This window comes from Capra hircus, chromosome 2 (genome assembly GCF_001704415.2).
Source record: "Capra hircus breed San Clemente chromosome 2, ASM170441v1, whole genome shotgun sequence".
Classification (NCBI taxonomy): domain Eukaryota; kingdom Metazoa; phylum Chordata; class Mammalia; order Artiodactyla; family Bovidae; genus Capra; species Capra hircus.
This window is the reverse complement of record NC_030809.1, coordinates 8672350-8696812: the sequence shown is the minus strand read 5'-3', so window position 1 is coordinate 8696812 and position 24463 is coordinate 8672350. Positions and strand designations below refer to the sequence as shown.

At 56.9% G+C, this 24463-nt stretch overlaps 1 protein-coding gene across 2 annotated transcripts; it reads right to left on the bottom strand.

The window, feature by feature from the left end:
• Positions 2531–21225, bottom strand: SEPN1 (selenoprotein N, 1). Of its 2 annotated transcripts, none has more exons than XM_018056104.1 (12): positions 21114–21225; positions 19619–19736; positions 15131–15264; positions 12172–12384; positions 11869–11993; positions 11156–11293; positions 9506–9587; positions 8699–8887; positions 8219–8324; positions 7043–7155; positions 6850–6951; positions 2531–5448 (listed from the first exon to the last, which is right to left on the bottom strand). In XM_018056104.1, exons 2-12 carry the CDS (start codon positions 19665–19667, stop codon positions 5278–5280), a joined length of 1422 nt encoding a protein of 473 aa, XP_017911593.1. In that variant the 5' UTR covers positions 19668–19736; positions 21114–21225; the 3' UTR covers positions 2531–5277. The 2 variants fall into 2 exon arrangements, with proteins under 2 accessions (XP_017911593.1, XP_017911583.1); XM_018056094.1 differs by lacking the exon at positions 21114–21225 and adding an exon at positions 20402–20584.

The following is a 24463-nucleotide window of genomic DNA, read 5'->3' as shown; positions in this document are numbered from 1 at the left end:
GATCCCTTGCAGCTGCGCGCCGAGCCGCGGCCGCGCGCGTCTTCCGGAAGCGGACCCTGCTGGGGGTGGGGCGAGAGAGGATCCTGCGGGGCCGAGGCGGGGCGGTAGAGGGGATACGCCTACCATAGGCCACGCCCCCTGGGAAAAAGTTGTTGGTGCCGGGCAACCCCTGAGGTCAACTGGCTCCTTACCGCTCTCCGCGCTTAGTCCCAATCCAACCTTTGGGAGGGATCTGTGTTGCTATTCCGCCTCCAAATTGATCGGTGTCTGCTGTCCCCACCTCGATTACAAACTTCAGAAGCTTCGCGCCGGCGTCAAGGCTCCAGGCTTAGTGCTTGCCCGACCTCATCTCACTCTGGTTCCTTCAATTTATTTTTATTTTTTGTAAATGAATTTGTTTAATTGGAGACTAGTTACTTTACAATATTGAAGTGGTTTTTGCCATACATTCACATGAATCAGCCATGGGTGTACATGTGTCCCCCATTGTCAACCCCTCTCCCACCTCCCTCTGGTTCCTTCAGTTTATGCTTCCCAGCCAAGACCCTCTACAGTCTTCTCTGCACCAAGAAATGAGCCTCTTTCTCCTCTTGCCTCTTGCCCTCCAGTGCTTTGTGGCTTTCATTTTAGCTGTTGTGTACTGCACACTCATACCCACCACGATATATTGTGAGTTGGTTGCTCAGATGGGTAGCCCGAGAAGCAAGACACCAGAGGCATTGCAAAAGAGACCCACATTCCTTCCAGGCTCGCTCACGCACTCCCTTTTTGTGCTCAACACCCTGGAGTCTTGGTCACCATGGCATCCAGGCCTGGGTCACGTGCCCGCCTCTGACTTGTGTGACTATGCCTGGCTCCCAGGCTGCTGTTCTTTGGCCTCTAAGCTTGAAAGTCCCAGCTGCCAGGGACAGATGGGCTTCATGGTGGGGAGAATCTGTGCTGTCACACAGGCCTCCTATCAAACAAACTCCTTGCTTTAATGCCCTATTGTTGCTCTCTTGAAATTAACAAAAAAAATTTTTTTTCAACAAGGGCCCTGCATTTTCATTTTGCACTGGACCCTGCAAACTATGTAGCTGGTCCTAGTCAGAGACTGTGTCCCCCCTGATTCCCACTATACTGCAAATTATGAAAATTTGAAATTTGGTCCAGCCCTCTTTCCAGGATGAGAAATTGTTGCTTTAATCATCACGTTCCCATCCTGGACAATGGCAGATCTTGCAAATCCATTCTAGCTGCCTTTCCTTGGATGTGGTAGTGCAGTCTTTGTTTTTCCCAAAGATCCCTTTTACCCAGTACATGACTCTATCCCCCAGCAGCTGTGCTGGCTGCTCACAGCTGCCCCATTCTCAGAATGGAAGCCCTAACCTAATAAGTTACTCTACCTCTAAGCCTAGGAGCGACTGATAGAAGGTACAAGAGGCCAGTTCAATTTGGCGGTATGGTTTATGCTCTAGAGCCTTTCTCTGGTGATCTGGCCAAGGTTTGGCTTTCAGATTCTATTTCTGCTCAAGGTTCTTTCTTTCCCCTTTCTTCTTCAATAGCCATGAAATTAAAAGGCACTTACTCCTTGGAAGGAAAGTGATAACCAACCTAGACAGCATATTAAAAAGGAGAGACATTACTTTGTCAACAAAGGTCTATCTAGCCAAGGCTATGGTTTTTCCAGTAGTCATGTATGGATGTGAGAGTTGGACTGTGAAGAAAGTTACTGCTGCTGCTGCTGCTAAGTCACTTCAGTCGTGTCCCACTCTGTGCGACCCCAGAGACGGCAGCCCACCAGGCTCCCTCATCCCTGGGATTCTCCAGGCAAGAACACTGCAGTGGGGTGCCATTTCCTTCTCCAAAGCATGAAAGTGAAAAGTGAAAGTGAAGTCGCTCCGTTGTGTCTGACCCTCAGCGACCCCATGGACTGCAGCCCTCCAGGCTCTTCCGTCCATGGGACTCTCCAGGCAAGAGAACTGGAGTGGGGTGCCACTGCCTGTGAAGAAAGCTGAGCGCCAAAGAATCGATGCTTTTGAACTGTGGTGTTGGAGAAGACTCTTGAGAGTCCCTTGGACTGCAAGGAGATCCAACCAGTCCATCCTAAAGGAGATCAGTCCTGGGTGTTCTTTGGTAGGACTGATGCTGAAGCTGAAACTCCAGTACTTTGGCCACTTGATGTGAAGGGCTGACTCATTTGAAAAGACCCTGATGCTGGGAAAGATTGAGGGCAGGAGGAGAAGGGGACGGCAGAGGATGAAATGGTTGGATGGCATCACTGACTCAATGGACATGGGTTTGGGTGGACTCTGGGAGTTGGTGATGGACAGGGAGGCCTGGCGTGCTGCAGTTCATGGGGTTGCAAAGAGAAGGACATGACTGAGCAGCTGAACTAACTAACTTCTTCAATCCTTCTTTTACAGGTTTTTCCTTAAGTTCACACCCTCAAAAAGAAAAAAAAATTACCTAATGCGTAGTCTCAGGCTCTAAGATGATGGATTTAACTTCAGAATCTTTCTCAACACAGAACACCAGATTCTAAAAATAATAAGTTCTCTAGGTCTATCACAAATTTATTTTAAGCAAGTTACTCAAGCTTCTGGTGACAAATAAACTAGTCCCAGAGGGATTCTAGCCATGCTCCCTTGGCCATCTGCCAACTCCCGAAAAGGTTGTTGTTCAGTCACTAATTTGGCTCCTTGCAACCCCACGAACTATAGCACACAGCCTCCTCTGTCTTTCTAGTGATTCACGTCCATTGAGTTGGTGACGCTATCTCATCCTCTGCTGCCCCCTTCTCTTTTTGCCTTCAATCTTTCCCAGCATCAGAGTCTTTTCCAGTGAGTCCATTCTTTGCATAAGGTGGCCAAAGTATTGAAGCTTCACCTTCAGTATCAGTCCTTCCAATGAATATTCAGGGTTGGTTTCCTTTATGATTGAGTGGTTTGATCTTGTGGTCCAAGGGCCTCTCAGTTCAAAAGTATCAATTCTCCAGCAGAGGAGTGAGATGGAGAACAGAACAGAACAACATCCGGCTGAAAGGAAAGGCACTTAGAACCACCCTAATCTCTTCAATTTTATTATAGGACACACTGGGGACAGAGGAGGGAAGTGGAGGAGGGGTGACAAGAGGGCAGCTGGGGGCCTCCCCCACCATGAGCCTTTGAACACAGTAGGGGATCAGGCAGAGGCATCAGGAGAGGATGCAGGAAGTGCAAGCATCACCTTCCATGGGACAAGGATCCCTCATCATGGCCTTGGCCTTCTTAGCCCAGCATGAGGGGAGGAGCCTGCTGGGTGGGAGGGCTGAATGTCTTCGGACACCAGGTGGCTAGTGGGACGGGTTACTGCCACCCAAGATGGAAGCACTGAGACAGGCCCTCCCTCCTTTTAAGCTGCCTCCCAGGAGGGACACAAAGAACCTGGCTGAGCTTGCTGGCTCGCGCCTCATTTGCTCTAGAGAAGACGGGGAACCTGACATTTTGGTTTGAAAGGCTTTCTTTTTCACCTCGGTGAAAACAGGCAGGGGAGAGGTGGGAAGGACAAGACAAAACACTCCCAACATCAAGACACAGGCTGTCAAGCCCACCCCTGAGTCGCCTTGGGCAAGTCACTTCGCTTTCCTGAGACTCAGTTCCTTCATCTACAAGACAGGAATGATGGCTACCCACCTCGCGTCCTTTGTTGTGAGGAGTAAATGAGAAAATACATGTCATCTTAACAGGGTGCCTTAGACAGAGAAAGCACTCAGTAACTAGCTATTATCGTGATACGCGATACAACATCGAGAACAAGCCTGTGAGGAAGGCTGTGTGGAAACTCTAGTGGCAGCAGGGGGACTCACAGGTGGGAGGCTGGGGAGTGCATTTGAGATGTTTGCCTTCCTTCCCCTTTCAGGCTGAAGAGGGAGCCCCCCCGACCCCAGTGGGGTGGGGGGGTAGGGGGTGGGGGCGGGATACGTAGGGTGAGGAGGGGCCTTCGTGAAAGCCCCAGGGCTCCTCATGGGCCTGAGTGGAGGATAAGGATACAGTTGGGGGTATACGGACCCTCTGGGGACTATTTTTAAAAAGTTGGTCGAGAAGGAGGAAGAGAAGGGGATGTTTCTTCCCACAGAAGCAACTGCAAAGACATCAAGCTGGATCCACCTAAGCTTTCAGATCCAGCCATCATGGGGCGGCTGCTGGGGGGACACCATCGCCCCCTTCTTTCTCCTCAGTGCTGGGGCTATCAAAAATACATATAAACTGTGAGAAAGTTCACATAAAAACGCTTTCTGCATGTATATAAAAAAAAAAGACTGGCCATGGTCAGGGGCTCGGGATGTGGACTCAGCGGCCAAGGAGAGTTGGTGGCCTCCCAGCGATAGATAACCTGGTCTGGGCGGCCTGAGAGGTGGGACAGCGCCTGCTCCGGGGGAGGCTGCGACCTCTGGGAGACATTTCTGTGGAGCTGAGGTCTGGGGTGGGGAGCGGGTGGGGGCTGTTACGGAGACACTGGCTCCATGAGTCTCGCTGTCACCCATGCTGGGGTAGGCTGTAGGGGAAGCTGAGGCCCTTGGCCTCAGTGGACTCCTTGTCAAGGGCAGAAGCCTCCTTCACAGTAAACCTCCCAGAGAGCAGGCCTCCAGGAAGTCCTGAAACAGGTTCTGGGGTCCTTTCGTCAGGTTGGATTGAGTGGTCTGGAGAGCAACAGGGTACAGTACAATTTCCCCTTCTGAAGGCGGGTTCTGCTCAGAGCTTCCGGAAGGCTGACGTCACCTGGGCAGGGGACCCCAGGCGCAGGAGGGCAGCCAGGCAGGCCTCTGGCCTGGAAGAAGGCTCCAGACAGACAGGAGTGCTTCCTTGGCAGCCTCTCCCCACCCCAGGCCAAGGCTTCTTGATGTCTCTTTTGGAAGGGGTGAAGGTAAGGAGAGGGGGTGGCCCTGTCTTTTTAGCACCCATTTTTCCCTATTGTTCACCCTGCAAGGGCCAGGACTATGTGCCTGAGTGGGGGAGGTCTGAGGAGATGACCCCAGGCCGTCTCTTTTGGGGTCTCAAGCAGCTACCAGAGCCAGGAACGTAGTTAAAGGCTGGCGGTGGCAGCCAGCACTCAAGGTCAGCCAAGGACCCCCTGTCCACCCACCTCCAAGGCAAAGCTCGGATGGCCGCCATTAGCTGACCCTGGTCCCCCCAGGCAGCCTGAGCGGTGGAGCGAAGGGCTTGGTGTGTGACACATGGGAAGGCTGCTCTGGCGCTCCCGGGAGGAGAGGCCTGTCCTGCTCCCTGTCCAGCTGGGGTCTCACCGGCGGCAGGCTCACTAGGGCTGGAGGAGGGGCAGGCCGCGCCGGAGGCCCTCCTTCAGGAACTGCATGTAGGTGGCCGTGGACGGGTCTTCAAAGGTGGACGAGAAGCTGAAGACGTGATTCTCAATGTCCTCGGGCTTCATGGACGTGATGTCCAAGAAGTAGTTGGCGTTGATGTGGTGGACCTGGGGGAAGACCTGGGTGAGGAGAGCAAGGCCCAGTGCCCGCTGCGGCCTTGACTTCCTCGTCTGGGCAGATGACGGGCAGGCTGGGCAGCCGCGAGCATGAGCGCTGCGGGAACTGTTCCCCTCTCCCTCCGCTCACAGGGCTCTCTGCCTCCAGGGCTCCACATCTCGCCCACCAGGCAAGACCTAAGGCCTTTCAATATCACCCCTCCCCACAACCCCGCCTCTGTGCCCTTTGACCCTCTTGTCTCTGATCCCACAACCCCTGAAATCCACACTCACTTCTGTCAAAATACCTGCCTGCCCAGGCCTGTGTCCCCATCAGCTAGTCCCACTCCAGCCAGTGAGTACCTTAAGGGCAGGTGCCCAGTAAACGAACAGGAGAGTGCAGGCCACCCACTGCTCAGGCGGAGTCCTGTCTGCCCAGCTCCGCTACCCGGGGCCCTGCTGGGCTGGGTCCACTAAGGGGGTTTCGTCCATGGACCAGTGTGATCTGACTGATACCCTGAGGCCTTCCCTTCCCTGAGCCTGAGACAGAAGCTTCCCTGGTGGCTCCGTTGGTAAAGAATCTGCCTACAATGCATAAGATCCCGGTCTGATCCCTGGGTCGGGAGAGATCCCTGGAGAAGGGAGTGGAAACCCACTCCTTGCCTGGAGGATCCCATGGACAGAGGAGACTGGTGGGCTACTGTCCGTGGGGTCGCAGAGTTGGACACGACTAAGGGCCTGATGCTTGGGCCAACCCAGCTCTCGCTCCTGCGCTGTTCCCTGCCTGCTGACCTCCCACCCTGCCCATCCCCCTGGACTGAAGGGAGAAGGAGCAGCTTGCTCAGAAGAGCAAGCGATGCTGAGGCTCACAGGTGGGCGCCTGTTTTCAGAGCCGGCTATGCTTCTTCCTTATGCAGCTCTTGCCATGTCTCTGCACTCTTCTGAGCCTCAGTTTGTCAAAATCAGCATTAGTGATCACCAGTCTCATGTGCGAATCCCGCTTGAGCACGTGAGTGCTGTGTCAGGGGCCCCCAGGGAGAGCAGGGGTCTTGCCTCTGCCTGGGTCGTGTCAGGTCCTTTCTGCTGCCACCAGGCCTGCCCCCTGCCACCCCCTATCCCTGCCATGCCAGGGCTGGCTGCAATGGTCTGAGGTGAGACTTCCCTTCTGGGTCACATTCCTGTCCACTCTGCTGCCCACTGTGCCCCAGAGTGCTCCTGAGGTCCCCATTCTGAGGGAAGGTCCCGACACCTGCAGGCAGGCCGAGGGGACATCAGGGGATAACTGAGGCTCGGACTGGCTAAGAGACCAGCCAGGAGGTGGCAGAGCCAGACCGGGATGATGAGGTCTGTAAGCCACAGCCCTGGCTCTCTGCTTCCTCTGCCCGCGGCTGAGGCCGGGTGGCGGGGACCTACCACGGTGCCATTGGGCAGGCAGATCATCATCTCCACGGGGAAGCTATACTTCTCCAGGTGCAGGCTGGCCAGCTTCTGGTGGGATGGGTTCTCCTGGTTGTTCTGCGGGGACAGTTGGGTATATGCTCCTGCCGCCTGGGCTCCACTGTCCCAGGGGCTCCCATGGGGCTCTTGCCACCCACCTGCTGCTCACCTGCAGGTCCTCCAGCTCCTTCACCAGGGACCAGGTGCTGATGAAGCTCTCGTTGAGGAGGGCGAGGATGGGCGAACTTTCCAGGACCGTCTCCCGGAGAGTCCGCCCTGAACCTGTTCAGGGAGAAGCAAGGCCAGGACCCCACATGTCTCACTGGGATTTCAATCAGCAGTAAACCTCAGGGACTACAGAATACTCTGTGCACCCAGGTGAAATAACAGTGATTCAAACAGTGCCACAGAAGAGGTACTGAATTCCTGGTAGCTGTAATTAACATCAGTAACGTACTGGAATCCTGGGCTGAGACTTGGTGTTGGCCCCCACTGGCCCAGGGGCTTGCAGACACTGACAGCTTCTTAAATCCACTAAACGCTGCCCCAGGGCCTCTGCACAGACTATCCTATTTATCTAAAACACTTCCTCCTGTCACTCGACAAACCCTTAATCATCCTTCAGAGTCTCAGCTTGTGTCACTCTTCCAAGTAAGCCTTCCCTGACCCCCCTGTTACACACTCCTGTGCCACTCTGGACCTTGCCTTGTGCAAACTTGCCACACTTGTAGTGTCTGCCTTCTGCACACACTGTGTGCTCCCTGAGCCCAGGGACTGCTTCTGACTTCCTCGATGCAGGATGCCCAGCATCTAGCCTACGGCTAGGCACAGGAGATATCCAGGATGTTTGTCGATTGGCTGGACGAGGGCAGGGGCACTGTTTGCTCCTCTTTGTAACCCCCGTCAGGCACCCAGAGATCTTTGCACCAGGGGGTCTTTGTTGTATTTTTCTGGTTAAATGAAAAGTGTCCAGGCTTTGGCACTATTTTTCTCTCACTTGTGTGCAACACTTTCCAGAGCACGGACACTTTCACATCTGTTTTCACAACAGTGGGAGGTAAGTATGTTATCCTCTTATTGCTGAGAAAACTCAGGTCTGGGAAGGAAAATCACTTGGGCAAAGCCTCCTGGCTGAAGATGGCAGAGCTGGGCTCCTTCTCCTGAGTCCAGCAGCTGCCTCGGAGCTCAGCACAGCACCCCAGAGCCCTCACCCCACCTCCCTGCCCCATGCGGTCCTTAAGCAACCTTGGGCTCTGAGAGCAGAGTCCCGTGGTCTCAAAGCCTCCTGCACCCACAAGGAGTGACGCTGCCCCTCTCTCCCCACGGACTGCCAGGGTCTCCTCACCTCAGCAGGACTGGTCGTCCAGGGCCCCCCACAGCAGGATTGAGTGCACCAGCTTGTTCTTGGCCTTGGCTTGGTTAAAGGCCTCGGTGAACGGCAGGTAGGTGACCTGGGGCCAAGTGGGGACAGAGAGAAGCTATTGTGTGTGGCCAGGGACCCACTGCAGGGGCTGAGCATGTGATGTGCATGTGGGTGTGTGTATTTGTAGTGGATATGTGTGTGTGTGTGTATGCACATGTACGGATATGTGTGTACATTTGCATGGATGTTTGTTGTGTGCATGAGATGCTGAGCCAGGGGATGGCTCTGCCAAGTTCTGAAGGACAAAGGGGCGGCTCCCTGGTCCAGGCTGAGCCCCACAGGGAGGCAGCCTCAGCCACAGCCCTGCCTGGCACTCGGTGCCCAGGGCCCACCTGCCGCTCCTCAGCTCTCATCCCAGCCCCAGGGAGCCCGCCCCTGCCTGTGCCCGCTGTCCCGCTTCACCTTCTTGAAGGGGTACATGGCCACCTCCAGGCGCCGGGCTGCCTCCTCCCAGCTCAGCTCCTGCTGCCACTGGATCTCCTCAAACACAAACTGGAGGGGCTCCCCTGAGGGCAGGCGGCTGTCGATCAGGTTGCCATCCTCGTCCAGGATCACGGAGGGCACCGAGGGGCCCAGCGCCTCCAGCTCCATCTGGGCCAGGGGTCAGTGAGGGACGCCTCAGTGAGGGGCAAGAGTCCTCCAGGGGCCCCGAGAGACCCTCAGAGACACGTCACTCATCGCAGAGCTAGGGAGACAGGCCCAGGGAAGGGCAGGGCCCAGTCGAGGCTGTGCAGTGAGTCTGGTACAGAGCCCACTGTCCAGCCAGGGCTCCACCGAGGGAAGCCAGCTGAGGGCCCCTGGCAGCTGCTGGACTCTGCGTGCAGGAATACGTGTCTTCCCAGGATCCGGCTTTGCCTGCCAGGAACTCTGTCATTCCCTGTCCTGAGGCTCCTAGCCAGCTGGGTCTCCCTGCAGCCAAGCTGAGAGACTCTGTGGCAGGGCCCTGCCACCAAGCCCCACCTTCCAACCTGGGGCTTCCTGGGTGGCTCAGTGGTGAAGAACCCGCCTGCCAATGCAGGAGATGCGGGAGACCCGAGTTCGATCCCTGGGTCTGGAAGATCTTCTGGAAGAGGAAATGGCAACCCACTCCAGTATTCTTGCCTGGGAAATCCCATAGACAGAGAACCCTGGTGGGCTACAGTCCCTGGGGTTACAAAGAGTCGGACACGACTATGACTAACCACGTGAAGGGACCACCTGTGCGCTCACCTGGGGTATGTAGCCGATGTCCACCTCCATGTTGCTGCTCTCACTGGCCCCATACAGCCACTCCATGTCCACATTCAGAGACCTGGAGACGGGAGAGGGCGCCCAGGGCACAACGCCATCATCAAAGCCCATCAGACATCAGACTTTATCTCACCGAAAGCCTGACGCTGGCCCCATTTTATAGATGAGGACACTGAGACTCAGCAGGGTGAACCTAAGGTCTCAGAGCCACTGGGATGCTGACGGCAGAGCCTGGGACCTTTTCTTTCGCCAGGCTGCCTCTTCTAAAGGCGTTAGGACCACACCACCCTCCACCGACCCAGGCCTTTACAGTTTACAAAGGGCTTCCACATTCATGGCTCACGCACTGCCTGCGACCCATGACTCTTAGAGGCAGCGGTCATCAGTGCCTCCCCAGCACCTCGAGTGGGGCAGGAATGAAAAACGGGTACCGTCCTCCCGCTGCGGGCCTCCTCCACTGTCTCCAGTGGGAAGCCTGGCCTGATCATGTGCAACCCGCAGATCCACCGCATGAGGGCGCCCCAGGGCAGGCTACCAACCACCTAGGGCCGGTGAAGCAGGCACTCCACCCCCGCCTCCTGCTCCTTCGGTTTCATCCAATCCAGGCCCCCACCTCCACCCCTGGCCTGGGGGCAGGCGTGCCCTGGGCTGAGCCCCCCGCAGCACAGGGACATGCTTGCTGAGCAAGGGAGAGGAGGAGGGCCGCTCCTTCCTCATCATTTTCATATGGGCCCCTCGTTGCCCTCGGTAACCCTGAACAAGGATGGCAGGTCGCTCCTGGTCCTGGGTTCTCTTCCCAGGCTATCCCGGCGACCCTCTCACTCCTGCCTAAGGCCCAGCCCCCCATCTAGCAGATGAGGAAACTGAGGCCTGAAGGGGGCCAGGGCCTTGCCCACAGCCACTGGTGCCAGAGCTGAGACTTAGCTCTGGCCATTTGGCTCCCAGCCCGGGGACCGTCCTGGTACAGTCACTCAGGCCCCCCTGGGCTTGCCATCTGGGACAAAGCTGGAAAGGCTCTCTGCGTCCCGTGTTCCCCCGACAAGAGGCTGACCCTGAGCAGGTGGAGCAGGCAGGCAGGTGGCTGGCATCAAGCCCTTCCAGAAGCCGCCCTCAGTCCCCACCCAGGGTCTGGGGTAGCAACTGCAGGCAAGGAGGGCCTGCCCCTTAGGTCTCCACATGTGCTGTTCCCTCTGCTAAACCCTCCTCAGCCCCCAGGTCGCTGCACAGATGTCCCTTCCTTTGGGAAGGCTTCCTGCACCCCTACCAGTCAGGCCCCTGCCCACCTGCCAGCCTTTCCCTAGGGTGCCAGGGCAAGGTGTGGTCATGAGTCTGTCAGCAGAATGAGCAGCGGGGCTCCAGCTTCAGGGAGGGGCTGTGGCCTGGTGCCTTAGGTCCCAGCACAGAGCTGGCTGGTCACTCCATCATCCCATAAGCGTGTCCCAGGTGCTGCCTGGGATGATGGAATGACCACCTCCCTGCCCCCGACCACCTCATACTGCCTCCTCCAAGGTCAGCTCCAGGTGCTTCCCAAGAGAAGGGGCTCTGGGGAGAGACTGAGGGGGGCTGAACTCTGGGAGCTGGCGGGGGGCACATGGGAGCAGGATGCTGAGGTGGGATGGAGGCTCTCACCTGTGGTTGGGCACGAAGAGCCGGAAGTCACGGACGTGGGTGGCATCTTTGGAAAGGATGATGTGGCCAGTGAACTGGCCGGGGGAGAACCAGAAGGGGAAGTCGGGGGGCTCGCTGAGCTGGAACTCGGCGTGGATGCTGGAGGGAAGGGAGCCAGCTGGGAGCGGGATCCCTGGCCGAGCAGAGCTTGCCTGCCCGCCCCCTTCTGCCCCAAAGCCTGGAATCCACACAGGGATGGCCAGACTCTGGGTGGGGCAGAGGGCTGGGCAGGGGGCGGAGAAGTGTATGGGGCAGGGAGAGGGCAGGCCCACAAGGTGCTGCCCTACCTTCAGGGCCCAGCTTCCCTGCGCCTTCCCTGAAAGCGTAGCTGACCCTCCTCTGAGCTCTCACAGCCTCTCCAGGGGCTGTGTGACCTGGTGTCACAGCTCTTATGCACCCCCTTCCGTGTGGATGACAGTCACGGCCACCAGCCCCATGCTAAAGCACACTCAGCACTTTTTCCTTCCTCCTGGAGGAAGTCACCCCCTCCCCAGTGCATGAGGAGGAACGTGAGGCTCAGAGAGCAAAGCTGCTTGGCCAGGCCCGCAGGGCGGTACATGGTGGTGATGGTGGTGGCAGGGCCTGGCCCTGGCTCCCGGGGCTGTACCCTTCCGTGCTGCCCTGGAGTCCCAGGCCCAGGTGAAAGCAGGGATGGGGCTGCCAGGACCCCTCACCGGAACATCACGGTGTAATAGAAGTCGCTGATGGCGGTCAGGCAGGCCACGGCCCCCTGAGGGGCAAAACGGGTCTTCACGAAGGGCCGTGGGTGGAACATGCTCAGAAGCCGGTGGATGATGACCTGCGGGGAGGGCAGTGGGACCCGGGGTTGGCTTGCGGGGACCCCGCTCCCCTGGCTGAGTGTCGGCCCTGGACCAGGGGTGGGGCCGGACGGAGGTAGGAGTGCAGGGCGGGGGGCAGGCCGGCGCCTTGGGGTCCAGGTGCAGGGCTGGGGCATGGGGCCATGGGGCTGCCCTCACCTCCTTGCCCTTGGGCGGCGGTGGGTAGAAGCGGTTGTTGGACAGGTAGCCGGTGAAGACGCTCAGTTCACTGGGGATGATCCACCAGGGCTCACCCAGCTCCACGTGGCCCCGGGGCGGGAGGAAGGGCCGGAAGTGGCGGGCGGCAAACACGGCGCTGGGCGAGGCTGCCGTGGTCCAGTTGCGGAGGCCAGATAGGGCCAGGCGGGAGACCTGGGGCAGGGAGACCGCCAGCACACTGGGCACTGAGAACCTCCCAGGCTGCCTGGAGGTCTCCTTGAGCCCTGAGCCAACCCCTGAACCCGGGAAACAGAGGCACTGGGAGGCTCCTGCTCTGGTCAGGACGGGGTGAGTCTGGCTGGTACCGTCCTGCCAGAGCTGAGGCTCACTTCGCCCCTCCCAACCCCCAGCCTGGGAAGTGGTGCCCCTGCGGCCCCTCGGGTCCAGCCCAGGCCAGACACCTCTTGCGAGGACAGGGGAATCGAGGCAGCAGGAGGGTCACCTAGGACTGGAACAGGGGGGCTCTGTGTGGTAGGCCCTGACCACCTCTTCCCGCCTTTCAAGCCCAGGTCCCACTTCCCTCTTGTGCATAAGCCAGCAGACCAGCGCCGTGTGCCCCCGGCCCGCCCTGGGCTTCCTCACCCCCTCCGCCTGCCCTGCTTTCTGCCCCCTTAGCTCCCCCTCCAAGTCTCCTCCCTGCAGCTAACGTCCTGGGTGACAAGAATTCAGGAGTCTGTGGGGGGAGCAGAAGCCACCTTTGGGTGAAATCTCTAGGGGCAGGGGCAGGATGAGACCACAGAGGAGGGGGAGGAAGGGCACCGCTGCTTCAAGCGTAGGCTGGGCCATGCTGGCTGGGCACCCCGGGCCCAAGGCCTCCCCTGACCGTTTCCTCATCAGTAATCCACCCCAGTGCTGTTGGATGAGTGACGGGCAGGAGGCGGGGGCGGTCAGGCACTGTGCAGGCCTAGAGCAGGAGGAGGCCCTGGACCATGCAGGTCCCCTGGTCAGAGCCCCACCTTCGGTGGCTCTTCCCCGCCCTTACCGGTCACCAACAGCAGCTGCCACGACAGTGAGTGCCTGGCCCCGCTCAGGGCTCCCAGCCGCCAGAGAGCTGTCCCACCTTTGACAGTAACAAGTCCCCTCCGCCACCTCCCTGGTGAGGGGCCCTGGGCTCAGGGAGACCTGGAGAGGCGGGGCATAGGGAGCAGAGAACAGGGCAGGCAGGGGGGTGAGGAAGCCCAGGGATGGCAGGGGCACCCGGGCTTTTGGTCTGCTGGCATACGCACAAGCTGAGGTGGCGAGGGGAGCTCTCAAAGCAGGGCTGGCCGGCCGGGGCCAGGCGGAGCCTGTCTGCCTGCTGGTCCTGCTCACAGGCTTCGGAGCTCTTGGGGAGCGGCCCGCAAGGTGGGGCCTGAGCTAGGGAGGCAGGGCTGGGGTCTTCCAGACCCCACCTCCCCTGTTAGTGCAAGTGGGCCCCTGCACCTCTTCTCTCCGCTGGGTGGGAGGGACTCATCTGCTCAGACAGCACTCCAGCCCATCAATGGTGGACCTTCTCCACCCAGACCATGCTGGACTCTCCCCTGGACGTCCTTAGGAACCTCACCTCCAGCAGTCCAGACCGGCCCCATACCCTCCCTACCAGACCCGCGCCGCTCCTCCAGCTCCCATCAGGCGATGGGGCCCCCATGCACCTGGCCAGCAGCCAGAAGCCTGAGATACCCCAAGCACCCCTCCCCACCCCCTGCCTTTAGGAGCCCTGTGCTGCCTTTCCTCCCTCCCCAGCATCCCTCGGGTGGTCCTTCTTTTCCATCACCAAGGCCTCCCCTTCCCTCTTCCTGTCTTCCCATCCCTCCTAGGAACTGGTCTTCTTCCCTTCCATCTCTCCCCAGCTGCCGGCCTGGAAAGCCTAGATCTGATGAGGGATGTCTCCTATTTCAAAACACACTATGGTATTTGGCTGCTGCAGAGTGAAGGCCAAAGTCAGGCAACTGAGCCCCTGGGCCATCAGGCAACTTCTCTTCCAGTCCCACTGACAGGGATGCCCCTGCCCGGGGTCCAGTCTCCCCCTCTCTCTGCCCTCGGGGTCCTGCCAGGCATATCCTGCCTTCAGGCCTTTGTCTGTGCTGAAGTGATGGTTCAGCTGAGACACAAAGGCTGAGCAGGTGTGGGCAAGGCAAAGAGAAAAGGCGTTCTTGGTCGAGGGACCAGCATGTGAGCTAGCTCACAGGTGGAGGAAAAGTCTGGACATATGGAGCCATGGACAGCTGAGAGGAGAGGGCAGGGGAGTGAGCAGGAAAGGCAGCAGGGCCTAGGGATGCCAGATCCTGGGAGGGTTTGAGACCTTGTCCACAGGGCCTTGGGTTCAGGTGGGGCTGGTTAGGATGGCACTTGTCAGGGTCATTCCCCACTGCAGAGCCCCTGCCAGGGACTAAACTTCAGGTCCAGTTCATCGGAGCTCAAGAGAGCACCTGTCAGGGGCCAGGTACTGTGCTAGGGGCCTGGGGATGCACAGATGTGTGTCACAGGCCTTGCCCTGAGGAAATCGCAGCCTTGGAGTGGAAGACTGACCTGTAGAAAGTAATGATCATAAGCAAGTTGTCTGCATCAGCATGGTCTCTAGCATACCAGCTGTTTCCTCCAGCCAGATCCTCCCTACCCTGTGGACACCGGCCTGAGCCTTCGTCCCTTGCAGTTGCTGTCAGAGGTCATTCCCTCTAGGGAGCCATCTGGGTCACAGGTTCATGCTTATCCCTCCTAGCTCCCCTACCAGACTGGGGGCCTGGACGGTGGGACATGGCCTGGCACGCTGGGTGCACAGAGGGCACTGGATGAGGGAGGGAAGGGAGGGAGGAAAGATGAGCAGAGCACAGACCATTCTCAGGAGGTGAGTACACACAGATGGTCCCCTGTCTCTGGTCCTGTCTCTGGGAGGCCCCCTGCCCCTCCTGCCCCAACTTACCCCTAGGAACCCATCTTTGCTCTTGGTCATGGACTCAGGGAGCAGAGGCTGGAATCGGGCTTCTATGGTGAGAGTCTCCTCGCTGGGGTCAGGGGGCAGCTCCTCTTCCTCATAGTTGGCCGTAGGAATCGACCCTGTGAGACACAGGCCAGCGGACAGGGGTCCTCCCTTAGACGGCAGGGCCTTACTTCCTAGGATGGTCCGCATGGGCCAGTGATTAAGGAAGCCATGCTTGGGAGGGATGGGGGTGGAAGGTTGTAACAGGTAACAATCACCAAAGTAACAATATAGATTACATCATTTATCAAACATATACAAATAAATTGTATATGTATTGGGCTAGCCCAGAAGTTATTTGGGCTGGTGGCTCAGACGGTAAAGCGTCTGTACAATGCGGGAGACCCGGGTTCGATCCCTGGGTGGGGAAGACCCCCTGGAGAAGGAAATGGCACCCCACTCCAGTACTATTGCCTGGAAAATCCCATGGACAGAGGAGCCTGGTAGGCTATAGTCCATGGGGTCGCAAAGAGTCAGACACAACTGTGTGACTAATCACATCACATCACCATAACATCTTACAGGAAAACTCGAATGAACTTTTGGGCCAACCCAATATGGTATACTGAAGAAGGCAATGGCACCCCACTCCAGTACTCTTGCCTGGAAAATCCCATGGATGGAGGAGCCTGGTGGGCTACAGTCCATGGGGTCGTGAAGAGTCGGACACGACTGAACGACTTCACTTTCACTTTTCACTTTCATGTACTGGAGAAGGAAATGGCAACCCACTCCAGTGTTCTTGCCTGGAGAATCCCAGGGACGGGGGAGACTGGTGGGCTGCCGTCTATGGGGTCACACAGAGTCGGACACGACTGATGCGACTTAGCAGCAGCAATATGATATACAAAGTGTACGTATAATGTATACAACATGGTATATCCCACATATACAACTTCTCTCATATATATCACGTTTTAGTTTCACAGTAGTCCTGTGAGGCAGTATTATCAATTCCATGTTACAAATGAGAAACTGGAGGATCAGAGAGTTGAAGTCACTTCCCAAGGACACACAGCCAGGCCGGGTATGAATCAGGATTCAAACGTGGGCCTGTTGTACCCTAAACCTGCAATCAACCACAACTCTCTTCTGGGAACATTAAGATCTCCAAAGTTTCCTCAAAGGCTCAGGAATCAGATGACCTGGGTTCAAGCAGCAGCCCCACTCCTCACCAGCTGTGTGGTAGTTGGCCCAGGGGCCTGTTATGAGGATTAAATGAGGTAATCTACGTGGTGTTAGCACCAGGCCTGGTACAGAGTAAGCCGTAATAAACATCAGCTGTATGACTTATTACCAATGGTTTCAGGGTTGGGGATCCACAGGGCTAGGGCTCAAGCCTAATTCTGACCCTCACGTGTGCTCCTTCTGCCAGGCCAGGCTGGCTGGTCCCCTTCCCTCAGCCCGTCTCTGGGGTGAGGTCAGCTCTATTTCCTGGACTATTTGGGGGGCAAATCCCTCAGCCCTTCCGGGAGCTCATGCTACTATGCATGTCCGGTCATGGGGGTCTCATGGAGAAGCAAGGGCTGCTCGGTCAGGGAACGTGGAATCAGGCAATCTTTGGTGTCACAGAAAGAGCGCTGGTCCTGAAGTCAGGAGACCTGCTTCTCCCTGATTTCCTGGGTGGCCCGTTTCCCCATCGGTATAAGGAGGGGCTGGACTGACAGTAGCTGAACTTGATCCATTGGATCTCTTCCTGCTCAGAGACCTGCCAAGTGTGTAGTCTTTCAAAGAGCAGGGAGGGGCCCCATGACGCAGATAACGGAATGAAGCATGGGTGGGCCTCGCCATGACTGCTCTCTTGGGGGCAGAGACCATTGCTTGGCGTTTATTGACGGATCGACAGACTGGATGGGTACATTCAAAGGAGTGCTTACCCAGGAATCGCTGGAATCACCAGGATGCCTTTTTTAACTACAGATGCCCAGAACCCCCTGAGTCAGACCTTCTGGGTCAGTCTTCAAGGGCTAGAAACTGGAGAAAGTGTGCTTTTGATTAGCATCCCACCCTCCCACCCCCAGTGGCTTCTGATGGAAACCCCTGTTCCAAAGCATCCCAGTTACTTCTGCATTTCTAAGTCAAGGCAACAAAATTTCCAAACAGCAATCTGGAAACCTCAGAGGAACGGAGCAACAGGATTATGTAGGGTTACTGGTCAGCTTCCTTATCCAATCATTTTACTGTTATCACCGATAATTCTGACTAATAATGCCCTGCATGTTGTGGCTTTTTGGTTTTTAAATAAAAAGTTGTATTTCCCAACTTATACGTAAACTTTGCTCACTATAGACAATTTGTAAAAATGTTAAGCTACAAAGCAGAAAATTAGGCATACATAACTGTACCACCTAGAGAGGCCTGTTTGCCTCTATTTCCTACTTAGATGTGGTGTTTCTTTTTGGTTTTATTTTTTGTTCATCCGACAGCTTGGTCCAGTTTTGTACTCACAGTGGCTTAGGTGGTAATGCAGGGAGAGATTATTTTCCCCGATGGAGAAAAAGATTTGTGTAAAAAAACTTAAAGCATCCCCAAGCTCAGCAAGCTTGGCCAACATGTCATTATGAGGGAACTCTGGCTCTCTAGGCGCAGAAAAGGACAAGGATGTGGCTGTGTGGCTGCTCGGAGCAGTGCGTGCAAAATACGAAGTCAAAGCAAATCCGCACGGGACTGACCTGTGCACTTGCCCATCTGCTTTCATGACAGAACCTGACTGCCCCTGGGAGGCACTGACACGTCTGCTCTACCAAATTAGCATTTTTCATCTGACTCTTCTCTGACAGGGACTGTGCCACCAAGCTGGGACTAAGCTGACCTACCCAACCCTATCCCGAGACACAGAAAGCCCATCTCGGACCTCGGGCGCTTACTTGCCTGAGAGCAGCTGGTATCTCTTTCTGTCTTTCCCATCTATTGACCTACTTACACCAGGGGATCTTGGTAACAAGTAGATGCCCAAGATCAGAAGTTCAAGAAACATCACAAGATATGGACACAGAGGTTACGGTGGTGATGGAGTGGTGGAAGAGACATTTTATAATTCATTAGAATGCTTTAGCTCATCTTTACAACCGAAATCAAATTACATCCAGGCAAAAACAGGTGACAAAGTAGGATAGGAATCTGACAGTTCCCCAGGAAAGTTTAATATTTAGTAGCAATAGCAATAGCTCCTGTCTATTGATTATCCAGGCTTCCTAGGGGGTGCACTGGTATAAAGAATCTGCCTGCCAATGCAGGAGATGAAGGAGACTCGAGTTCAATCCCCAGGCTGGGAAGATCCCTTGGAGTAGGAAATGGCAACCCACTCTAGTATGCTTGCCTGGAACATTCCATGAACAGAGGGACCTGACAGGCTACAGTCTGTTGCTGCTGCTGCTGCTGCTAAGTCGCTTCAGTCGTGTCTGACTCTGTGCGACCCCATAGACGGCAGCTCACCAGGCTCCCCCGTCCCAGGGATTCTCCAGGCAAGAACACTGGAGTGGGTTGCCATTTCCTTCTCCAATGCATGAAAGTGAAAAGTGAAAGTGAAGTCGCTCAGTCGTGTCCGACTCTTCGAGACCCCATGGACTGCAGCCCACCAGGCTCCTCCATCCATGGGATTTTCCAGGCAAGAGTACTGGAGTGGGCGCCATCGCCTTCCCCAGGCTACAGTCTACAGGGCTGCAAAGAGTCAGACACGACTGAGCACACACACCACGCCACTGACCATCTACTGCACTTTGCAGACGTTTTCTCTAATCCTCAAATCAGCTGGTGCAGGACCTGAAGACAGAGGCTCCCTAATCCTCGCCCTGCACCCTCCTCGCACCTTTCCTTCCTGGGCAGGCTGGACAGCCTTCCTCTCCCCAGTCTCTCAAAGTATACACGTGAGGATCAGGTCAGCATCCATCTCACAGGCACTGCTAAGAGATAACTCAGAAGGTGCTTAAAGTGAGTCTGGTCCTGGGAAAGTGGTCAGAGAATGTTAGCTTGTAATATTCACCCGTGAGGAGAACAAGCTCGGAAAGGGGTGTGTATGCGTGCATGTGTGTGTACTCATGGTGAGGCAGCTTGCCCCAACCACCCGCTAGAAAGTATCTCTAAAGCCCAGGGCAGCTGAAGGTGCTTCAAGTGATGTCCGGTCCTGAGGAAGGGGTCAGAGAATGTTAGCTTGTAATATTCACCTGTGAGAACAGGCTCAAGCATGTGCGTGTGTCTGTGTTTGTGTATGTGTGTCTGTGTCTGTGTGTCTCTGTCTGTGTGTGTGTGTCTTTGTTTGTGTGTACTCATGGTGAGGCAGCTTGCCCAAACCACCCGCTAGAAAGTATCTCTGAACCCCAGGGCAGCCGCCTCCTACTCCAGGCAGTCCTCCTGCTCAGAGCAGACACAGAGCAAGAACCAGAGGGCGGTGCCCCAGGTCCCTCCTCCCGGGTCCCCAGCCTCTCCTGGTACCTGTCAGCTTCTCAGCGATGGGCTTGAACTCCTCGGGGCTGATGTACATGTCCCGGTCAGTGTCCAGGGAGGAGAAGAGGAAGAGGCCTTCTGTCCCCAGGGTTTTCAGTGCTGAATCCTGCTTGGGAGGAGGCTCTGGGTTGAGCAACCGGATACCCACTGGTATCCCAAACCGCTCTCGCCACCACCTTCCCGAGTTCTTTCAGTCCATCCATCTCCGAAACATCTGTCCAAATGCCACTTCTGCACGCCCCAGAGCCCAGGTCCCCCGTTCCCATCCCTCTCGGTCCCTGCTACACTCCGAGCCTTCGTCCACTGTCCCCTCTCCGAGTGCCCGCTTCGTATCCGGATCCATCTAGAGTCACCCTCTTGGTCCACCCATCGTCCTCCCTGGTCTCCCCTCCCCACCGTCCCAGCGCCCCCGGCCCCGCCCGGATGCTCGGGTCCCAGCTGCGCTCAGTGCTTTGTCTGCGGTGAACTGTCCTAGTCACCCGTCCGCCCGCTCCCCTAGGAGCCGTCCCAGCCCCGGCCTCACTCGGGGCCAGTCTGCTCACCCCCGTCAGTCCTTCCTAGCCCGCCCGCTCTCTGGAGCCCCCGCCTTTCCTCCCCGGCCGCCCTCCCGGCCCTCCGGCCCCGTCCCCCTCCGGTCAGGCTGCCCTTCCATCCCCGCCCCGTCCCCCACCGGCCCCCGGCCCCTCGGAGCCCTGCCCGTCGGCGAGCCCCGCCGCCCGCGCCCACCCGAGCGTCCCCGGCCGGCCGCCGCGCCCTCCCGCCGACTCGGACCTGCCTCGCGGCCGCCTGGGCCTCGCTGTAGCGGGCGAAGGCCCGGGCGGCGGCGGCGGCCGCGGCGGCGGCGAGCAGCGCCCCGAGCAGCGCCAGGGCGCGGGCGCGGCGCGGCGGGGGCGCGGGCGGCGCGGCGGGGCCGGGGCCCGGAGGCCCGCGCTCGCCCGGCCGGGTCCGGCCCATGGCGGCGGCTCCGGGCGGGGTGGCCGCGGACGCGGAGCCGCGGCGGCGCGGGCGCGGGCGGGGCCGGGGCCGGGCCTGGGCGCCGGGGCGGGACGCGCGGGGGCGCGGGGTCCGGCGCACGGCGGCGCTGCTGGCTCGCGAGTGCAGGGAGGGAGGCGCTCCGGGGCCCCTGCTCCACACACCCTACCGGCCGGCGGTGTCTCCTTCCTTCACTTTCCTCTCCCCGAAAGAAACCGGGCCTCCGCATCCCGCCTAGCCTGGAGGAGCCCGGGAGCACTTCCAGGCCGAGCACCGCGAGGAGATGCGAGGGAAGCCAGAGGCGGGCCGGGTACCTAGTCTCCCCGCATCCCACCCTGCCTCTTATCCGACCTGCTTTCTGAAATGTCTCCAGTCATCGCGAAACAGAAAACTAGCCAAGTTCAGCCCTCCCTGTTTCTCTCATGGTCCTGCTGGAAGGCCACCTCTGCAGATTCACCAGGGACAGGAGCTACCCGTGTAAGGACAGACGGGCGCAGCGCTGAACCCTCACCTGGGGGGCCCGAGTTTCTTCACCTGTAGGGAGGATTCAGAGAGGCTCTTCTGTGGGTTGGTTGGTGGTGTTCAGTCGCTCAGTCGTGTCCAACTCTTGGCGATCCCATGGACGCCAGGCTTCCGTGTCCTTCACCATCTCCCAGAACTTGCTCAAACTCATGTCCATTGAGTCGGTGATGCCATCCAATCATCTCATTCTCTGTCCTCCCCTTCTCCTCCCACCTTCAATCTTTCCCAGCATCAGGGTCTTTTTTAATGAGTCAGTTCTTCGCATCAGGTGGCCAAAGTATTGGAGCTTCAGTTTCAGCATCAGTCCTTCCAATGAATATTCAGGACTGATCTCCTTTAGGATGGACTGGTTGGATCTCCTTGCAGTCCAAGGGACTCTAAAGAGTCTTCTCCAACACCACAGTTCAAAAGCATTAATCCTTCGGTGCCCAGCCTTTTTTATGGTCCAGCTCTCACATCCATAAAATGACTACTGGAAAAAACCATAACTTTGACTATAGGGAAATACACAGGTGGGTGGGGGTGGCAGCCCCCAGGCACAGGGCAAGGCTGGCTGTGAGTCACCCTTCTCCCCTGCTGGACCTGGCTTGGCCACTGGAATGGTTTTTCTGGAAAACAACACTTAGGGGAGGGCCTTGGGCATAGAGGTGGGTGGAGTTTGAGGAAGTACTTTCAAGTCCTCAAAAATCTTGGTTACACTGGGCCTCTTTTCTGTTATATCAAGGGCCCTGGGATCCCAGGGGTGGCTGTGCCTGCACTTTGCCACGAGAGGGCAGCAGCTGCCAACGCCTCTGGACAGGAGCCCAGAGTCTGGGGAGCAGGCCTGCAGTCTGTGGAGATGACTGCCGGCCCCAGGGCAGGGCACCACCCAGGTCTGGGATGTCAGGGGCGATTTAGCGGGTACTTAGCACCCACTGTGTGCTGGACTTGGTGCCATGAAATTCATGCCATCCTATTTAATCCTCAAGCCACCCAATGAGGCTTGTTTGCCTTATTTTAAAATTGAGGACCCTGGGAATTCCTTAGAGGTCCGATGGTTAGGGGGCTTCCCAGGTGGCTCAGTGAAAAATAATCCTCCTGCCAATGCAGGAGATGCAAGAGATGTGAGTCAAGAAGATCCCCTGGAGTGGGAAATGACAACCCACTCCAGTATTCTTGCCTGGAAAATTTCATGGATAGAGGAGCCTGGTGGGCTACCGTCCTTGGGGTCGCAAAGAGTCGGCCACGGCTGAGCACACAGGTACACACCCCAGTGGTTGGGACTCTGTGTGTTCTCTGCTGGGGCCCAGGTTTGCTTCCTGGGCCAATAACTAAGATTCTGCAAGCCACACAGCAGGGCCCAAATAGTAGCAAAAATAAATTAAAATTGAGGAGCCTGAGCCCTGACACCCAGGTCTATCTGGGTCCAAGTCTCTTGCCATGCTGCCTCTCAGGGATGATCCAGCTGACTGAGTGGTGGCGGTGGCACTGGTCTCTACCGCCACTCTGTCCGTCATGGGTAACCCGCCATGACAGTGCCGTGTGGGCAGGGTCCTGCCTTCCCAGTGCCCATAAGTGACCTGGCACATAGTGGGCACTCTCATGTCTTTTGAATGACTGACACCCAGGGACCAAGAGTTGTGGACCCTGGACCCAACCCTTGCCCAGCTCTCTGCCCCGCCCCATCGTCCAAGGGACCCACAGAGGCCTGGCATCTAGAGTTGGCTTCTGAAGGCGTCCAACTGTGCCACTTCCAACTCATTATTGCTGATGTTTGGGGACACCCTGCATACGACAGATGCTGTTAGAAAACCAAATTCCGTTCTTTCAGGAAGCAAAGCTAACAGCACAAAGCAGGTTGGGGGGAAGATTGATGAGTCAAGGCCTCTGGAAAATAAATGAGGGATGTTTTCTTCACCAAATCACTTTTACTTATTACACTTGCTTTTTGTTAAAGACACAGGACCCCAGTGGTCTCGGTGGCCCAGGGCTGGAGAGATGTGACTGAGATTGGGAGGGGGCATGTCTCTCAAAGCTGTGGGGTTTCTGGGAAGAGGGGGAGTGGAGAGGGGTGGACTTACAAGATTTGACTCAAGTCAGTGAAACTCTGGAAAAAGGGTCAACCTTGGGATCCAGCTCTGGGGAGACATCAGCTCTGGCCTTGGCAGTATCCCGCTGGTGGGCACCCTTCCCAGGAGGGCTTGCCTCCAAGCCAAGGACCAGGGCAGAGCAGGACAGAGCCTTGAGAGATTGGGCCAGCAGGGTGGCTGTAGCCAAGGGCAGCCCTGCAGGAGCTCTTTGGCACCTCCCGTGTGGGCAGGGTGATATTTGGTAGTAGCTGCAAGTGGAGACTGTACCGAGGTAAGTGGCATGTTGGTCATATCCTTCTCACCCATTAGCAGGGAAATCACTCATTCACCTACTCAACAAATAGTTACTGAGGGTCTTCTATGCTCTGTTCTGGGCACTGGAGAACCATCAGAATCTCTGATCTTTTTTACTGAATCAAAATTTTAATTAATTTTTAGAAGGGAAGATCTTGAGAAGGATCCTGGTATCGGCAGTGAGACACTGAGGGTCTATGATCTCAGGTCTAAAGAGAAAGAGTAGACTAGCCAGTGGTTAGCTCCCAGCCGCCACTTGACATTCGTTTCAGTTCATTCCAGGAGGACAGAGAAGGGCAGGGAGGCAGGGAGCGTCTCAGCAAAGCTGGCTTCAGCTCTGGTCATCTCACCTACCCACTGCATTTAAGGATCTCCAGGTGAAGAGTTTCAAAACATAAGGCACCTAGTCCGTCACTTAGAAGAAGGGAAGTCATTCCAGGTTCCCAGAAATCTCAGATCTGAGAGTGTTCAGGGTTTCAGCTGAGCTTTTCAGGCCAACCAGCAGTTACTTGGTCAGTCCTGCGGCCTTGACCCCATCTCTGGGAAGGGCTACAGTCAGAGGGAGTAGGGGGAGTGTAGCCCCCAAGCCTTTGGAGGCACAGTTAGATAGCGATAGATGTGCCTGTCATGGCGAGTCCAGGACAAAGTTCATTGGTTCCCCAACCACGGCCCCGTCAGTCCGGCTCCTCTTGTTCAGCTCAGGTTTGTCTACCATGCAACAGCCTGGTTTGTCCCAAATTCCATCATGTTCTCTGATGGTTCCGGGTTGACCGATCTGCCTGGGGCCCCAGAGGGTTCTTGCTCTGATGCCCAACCTGCCCCCTCCTCACTCCCCTCAGGTGTAAAAACACCCTGGGTGTACTCAGCTGGACAGGTCTAGAGCAAATAGAGTCCTCGGAGCCCTTAGCTGAGCAGGGAAGGTCAGCATCTTGGACCCCGAGAGACTAGCAGGGTCAGGGAGTGGGGTGGGCAGGCT